Source organism: Poecilia reticulata, linkage group LG8, assembly GCF_000633615.1.
Source record: "Poecilia reticulata strain Guanapo linkage group LG8, Guppy_female_1.0+MT, whole genome shotgun sequence".
Classification (NCBI taxonomy): Eukaryota; Metazoa; Chordata; class Actinopteri; order Cyprinodontiformes; family Poeciliidae; genus Poecilia; species Poecilia reticulata.
Genome location: NC_024338.1, coordinates 369,721 through 376,006, shown reverse-complemented (window position 1 = coordinate 376,006; position 6,286 = coordinate 369,721). Strand labels below are relative to the sequence as shown.

The 6,286-nt window shown below is 38.0% G+C and overlaps 1 protein-coding gene across 2 annotated transcripts in view; it reads left to right on the top strand.

Annotated features, from left to right (window-relative positions):
- Window positions 1-6,286, top strand: part of trpm4a (transient receptor potential cation channel, subfamily M, member 4a) — a 92,477-nt gene that overhangs the window by 37,827 nt on the left and 48,364 nt on the right. For both annotated transcript variants that reach the window (XM_008414996.2, XM_008414995.2), the window contains exons 11-12: window positions 4,166-4,284; window positions 4,617-4,919. In XM_008414996.2, coding sequence (XP_008413218.1) covers window positions 4,166-4,284; window positions 4,617-4,919 — 422 coding nt within the window. The remainder of the gene's footprint in view (window positions 1-4,165; window positions 4,285-4,616; window positions 4,920-6,286) is intronic.

Sequence of the window (6,286 nt, the reverse complement as noted above, 5' to 3'; positions counted from 1 at the left end):
TATATATGTAGGATGAGACTTGTCCAAGATGGCCTGCATCTTGGACAGGATCCTTCTTTTTGACACCACTGTCAGAGTATCCAGCTCCACTCCAACAACGTTACAGGCCTTCCAGATCAGTTTGTTCAGCCTGTTGGTGTCCTCCACCTTCAGGTTGCTGCCCCAACACACCACAGCCTACAGGATGGCACAGGCCACCACAGATTCATCAAACATCCTGAGCAAAGTCTGGGAGATATTGAATGACCTCAGCCGCCTCAGGGCGAGTTTGGCCCTTCCTCGGGCTGACACTGTCAGGCTCTGCAGCCTTGCAAGGGTGGTGTTTCACCAACTGTCATTTAACATCTTCGGCGGTGATGTTTCCTCTAAAGTAACGGTGGCCAGCTGAGGGGTGGAGGGATGGTCACTGAGTAGTAGAAGGAGGTGTGAAGGTGAGATGAAGGACTCTGAGGAGTGGGATGGGAGAGTTATTGGACAGCAGCAGTGGCATTGATGGGAGTGTGAGCAGGGGACGCAGTGGCACATCTGTTGAAAAACAGGTTGAGTTCACTGGCTCTGTCAACGTTGCCCTCAACCACTCCACAACAACCTGCTGATCTAAACCCGGTGATAGTCCTCATCTCTCTCCAGACCTCTCTCATGTTTTTCTGCTGAGAGGGGTCTGGTCTTATAGAGGTATTATAATCTTCCTTAGCTCTTCTGATCTTCACCTTGAAGCACCTCTGAATTACTCTCACATCATCCCTGTTGCCATCTCTGAAAGCCCTCTTCTTCTTATTCAGGATGGTCTTGATCTCTTTTGTTACCCAGGGCTTGTTATGTGGGTAACGGTAAACTGTCTCAGTAGGGATGATGGAGTCAACACAGGGAAGATGGTTAAAATTGATGGAAAGATGGACGGAGCCAAATACAGAACCATTGTGAAAGAAAACCTGTTGGAGTCTTTAAAGACCTGAGACTGGGACGGAGATTTATCTTCCAACAAGACAACGATCCCAAACATGAAGCAAAATCTACAATGGAATGTTTCACAAATAAACATATCCAGGTGTTAGAATGGCCAAGTCAAAGTCCTGACCTGAATCCAATGGAGAATCTGTTGAAATAGCTGAAAACTGCTGTTCAAGAGCGCTCTCCATCCAACCTCACTGAGTTCCAGCAGTTTTGAAAGGAAGAAAGGAAGAATTTGAGTCTCTCAATGTCCAAAACTGATGGACACAAAACCAAGTGACTTGCAGCTGTAATCGCAGCAAAAGGTGGGGCTACAAAGTATTAACACAAGGCAGCCGAATAACATTGCACGCCCCACTTTTGCAGTTTTTTGTTTAAAAAGTTTAAAATATCCAATAAATTTTTTTCCACTTCACGATTATTGTTGTTGATTCTTCACAAAATAATAATTTCAGCTCTTTATGTTTGAAGCCTGAAAAGTGGCAAAAGGTTGAAAAGTTCAAGGGGGCTGAATACTTTCGCAAGACACTGTATATATATTTAAGTATCCCTCATTCGAGATTCTTAAATTCCTCCACTTGGGGCAGGACATCCTCCCTGACCAGAAAAAGGCACTCTACCCTTTTCCGGCTGAAGTCCATGGCCTTGGATTTGGAGGCACCTAGAACAGATGTACCAGGAGAGATTTTGGAACAAGTTTAAGCCAGGAAGAATATAAATTTGTATTGTATTAACCCTACTGAGAAGTGATTTAAATCAGTGGTTCTTAACCTGGGTTCGTCGAACCCCAGGGGTTCGACGAGTCGGTCTCAGGGGTTCGGTGGAGCCTCTGCCGTGGAGGTAAAGACACACTTGTGTAAAGTCGTGATGACGCCCYGCTTTGCCATCACTTGCTGCAGAGGATCACGTTAYATTGCTTAGCCAATCAGAGCTGCGGAGGAGCCCTGATTGAAGGAGATCCACTCTCAGCAGGGATTTGAACTTGTGTCTTTATTTACTTCAACCAAGCTCACAGTTTTTACCACATTCTGTAGCTTTCTGTGTTCTTCTAAATCTGCTCCTTGGTCGCATCTTTTCGGGGTTGCTACTGCCTCTAGTGGCGTGGGGGTGGTAACACAACCAATATAATTACATTACTAAATCAGAATACCGCAAAGTCTTTATTATTTATTATTAATTTTTCATTCTCTTAAGAATGTAGAGCTAATTAAATGATCTAAACAAGACCTTAAAGTGGTTCCAGTTTCTCTTGATGGCCAACCTGTTGAAACTGGCAAATTTGAAATACCTTTGGTCGTTCCTGAACAGTCAGCTCAACTTTGCTGAAAACACTGACTATATTTTGAAGAACTGTTATCAGAGACTCTACCTTTTAAGAAGAATTAATGATCTTCTTAAAGTATGTCTTGAATTTGGAAAAATGTATTTATCACTATAGAAGGGTTCAGTGAATGCGCATATGAATCTGATGAGTTCGGTACCTCCAAAAAGGTTAAGAACCACTGATTTAGATAAAAGGGATATTTTCAACAAATCATTCTTAATTTTCAGAAGTAGGGAGGAGTAGTTATATAAGAATAAGTCAGAACTAATAAAGATGACCAAGTATTTGGAACCTCTTTCAGATATGTGAAAAATAGGCTGCAACACCATATCTTGAGGGTCAGTGAAAAGAGAAGAAAAAGCTTTATCTAAATTAATTTTATGAAAGGGCACCAAATTAACATACATTTTAAAAGACAGTTATCCCAAACATTGACCAAATGTATGTAAACCTTTGAAATTGAGGAAAATTACCAAAAAATTCTAGAAATGTTCACACCAAGTTTTCTGGCATTGAACAAAAAAAACGTGGTAATTCTAACTGACATAAAACATGAGGGGTTTGGTCAGATTTTACTTTAGACTGAGATTTTTTATTTTTTTGTCTTTTTATTCAGTGTATGTAAATATCTGGTTTCAATTGTATAATAATTAGAATGAACACAAAATTAACTGATGCACCACATTAATGCATTATATTTTTTAAAAAGTGTTACCTTCACATTTTGCAATAATCATCTTAATTTTTTTATATTACATATGTGGCAGAAAGTATTGTAAAATGCACTCAAGGATTTTATTACATTTTGCACCAATAATGCAGTTTTAACAATGTTTTTATTATATTACTTTACTACGTATTGTGTTTTATGATAAGGTTATCAATTTCTGTATTTTTCAGGATTTGTATAAAATCCTCAATTACAATGGCCTTATCTGTATTCAACACACATTTAAAAAAAAAAAAATCTGATCCAAAAGGTAAGAGTAAGTCCCTGGTGGATAATACAAAGCAATAAGCAGAAGTGATTTTGGTACAATTTAGATAAGGAAAACAAAAATTTAGATGTTTAAAATAACTAGCTATTAATAGGCTTGTGATTAATCAGTAAATGTAAATGAAAATGGTTGCTACTCCACCTCACCTTGTAGCTACTTCAAGGAATGTAAAAATTGTAATAATTTGAAGAGCGTTAGTCATTTATGCCAACATAATCCTCTTGCTAAACAGACCTAAAATCAAACCTAAATAAAGCCATTAAATAAGATAAGTCTTTGAAGAGAAACGTCTTCTGCTCAAAAAACCACATTTGTTTTATTTTTCTGTTCACCAGTATTATTTTTGAGATTTTCATGATTTACCCATCATACGGCACCAGCACCAGGGTACAACCTGGACAGATTACCATACTATCATTATCAATACCAATATTATATTTATTTTGGATCAATACCAATTATCACTCTATATTATTCCATTACGGCCTGATATAACATATGTAGCAATTTTGACAATGTTGGTCACATATTGTCCATACCGATTTATCACTTGATGAAGAAATCAAGGTAGTATAATTTTGTTCAAATCTGTATAATTTACCAACCTTACCAGCGACAATACATCCAGGGTGCCAAGCGACCACATCCCCTGTCATGAACTAGTCTGGGGAAAAATTCTTCTGGTAGAATCCTTAGCATGGTCTGAAATTCAGTGCAATCTAATTTTATAAAGATTGCAAACTTTGTTTTTATTTTGTCGCATGAAGGTCATTTTAAAGATGATAGTTCTCATGTATTCTATCATATAAATGATTATGCAAAACTATGGCAATGTATTTTTATCATTTCTATCACTCTGATATTGTTGTTTGTCTACTGTGTTTGTGTTAAGCTAGTAAACGTTTGAGCAGTATGGCCAGTGAGTGCATAGAGGAGCTAAAACTGGCTGTGGCCTGGAACCGAATAGACACTGCAAAAGCTGAGTTCTTCAATGGAGACATACAGTGGAAGGTAGAACACCAGAGTTCTAGTTTGGCTCTAGTTTCAAACACCTTGCTCAGGGGTTCTCAAATGTTATGTTCAAATATCTAAATATCTGATAAGGTACAGATAAGAATTTATCTGGTCCTTATCAGATGAAGACAGAAAACAATAAGAAGTGTGTTAAGAGGCTAATGTTTTCATTTCGTATTTTATTGTACGTATTAAGATGTGTTATTGCAAGGAAATTTCTAGTTAGGTGGTCTGCTAGTGTTTGCTAGATGGGTTAAGTCGTCCTCTGCCAGAAAAAGTTTGAAAAACACTGTTATACATTATTGCTTGACTTTTTTTTCCACTTTCAGTATGAGGACCTTGAGGACTCCATGACAGATGCTTTGATCAATAACAAGCCCCAGTTTGTGCGTCTCTTCTGTGAGAATGGTCTCAACATCCTGAATTATTTGACAAACAATCGCTTGGAGAGCTTGTATAGCTCATTGTCAGATAGCTTGCTGGCATACATTCTACTCCAGAGGCGTCTGAGTGAAAGAAAGAGCCTGGCTGGATCTCATCTCTCTGTGGACAGAGCTGCACCAGGTGCCATGGAGACTTTGCATATGGAAGTAAACACAAGCGCTTCAGCAATGGATCTTAGTTTGTTTGAGGTGAGTTCAACACTTGAGCAGCAGGCAAACGCTTGGTTGAAAAACTGAGGGAAAGTAGTAGTAAGGTCAACAAGGAACTCAAACGTATTCAATATCCAATCACTAGTTTTGTAAAGCCCTGACCTACTCATATTGATTATAGCCAATTTGTATTCCACATTAAGAAATATTATTTAACAATGTTCTTTTTACTTTCTGCATTAACTTAAATTTGTTTGTCCTAAAATATAACTGATATGCTTCAATAAAAGCCTGAAGTTCTCTCTCATATCTACATAATTGAAAATGTGAAAAAACAACAAGATTCTCCAAGGTAGATTTTCTGTCAGATACAACAAGCTTTTAATACTGGACAATCCATCTTGTGTGATTTAAAACACACTAACGATTAACTTCTAGTATTTCCCACTGCGACTCAATTCCAAAGCAACTCAATGCTACATGGAGTGTTGTTGGATCCAGAATGCATGCAGAGTAAGAGGCAGGAGATAGAATGAAGATAATTAATAAATAAATGCAAAACTCTCAGAGGCACCAAGGAATACAGGACTAGAAACAGGCAAGTAAGCATAAGGCAGAGAGCCCTAAAGCCAGGTATACTAATGGAAAGGAGACTAATGAACATGAGAGGAAGCTGAGGAGAATGTGAACAATAGGAGACTAAACACTAATCAAAGAAAGTGCAAGAATATCTTAGCATCTGAATATGAAGGAATGAACTGCAATAGCAAGACCTAGGCTGAAAATTAATTAACAAGAATAAACATTAAAAAAACTGACGGATCACAAAATTCCAGGATAATGACAAGTCAGTGAATCTTCTGCCCATCAATACTTTTCAGAGCTTTTTAAAACTGCCTGCAAGAATGCTGGTGACTAGTAACTAGGGCTGTATAAATAAATCGATTCGGCGATATATATCGATATTTTCCGCCCTCGGAAAGTATCGATTTTTCATCTGCTAGTATCGATCCGTTAAACCATATAACCATAGAGCCTTATAGCTCTTTTTAACATCTAGTTTGTTACGGCGTAGCAGCGAGACTCCGCCTCCCTCAGTCTCACTTTCAACTTGAGCTTAAAGTGCACATTATAAACTACACACCAGTTTTTAAATTGTGTTAATAGACCAAGTATAACCGGAGTTATGCTAAAATTAGTAAATCATATTTTTCCAAATATCAGAGAAATGTCAAAAGCGCCGCCATTCCCGGCTTTTCCGGTTATGTGAGAGGGAATGAGCTTCCAAGCGTACAAAACGAAACGAAACATAAGATTCCTGTGTTTTTGGAAATGTAAAATCTTCAATAAATAACGATGGGCTGTATTTTGTTGCTGAGAAACGAAGTAAAGTTGCGCAAGTAACC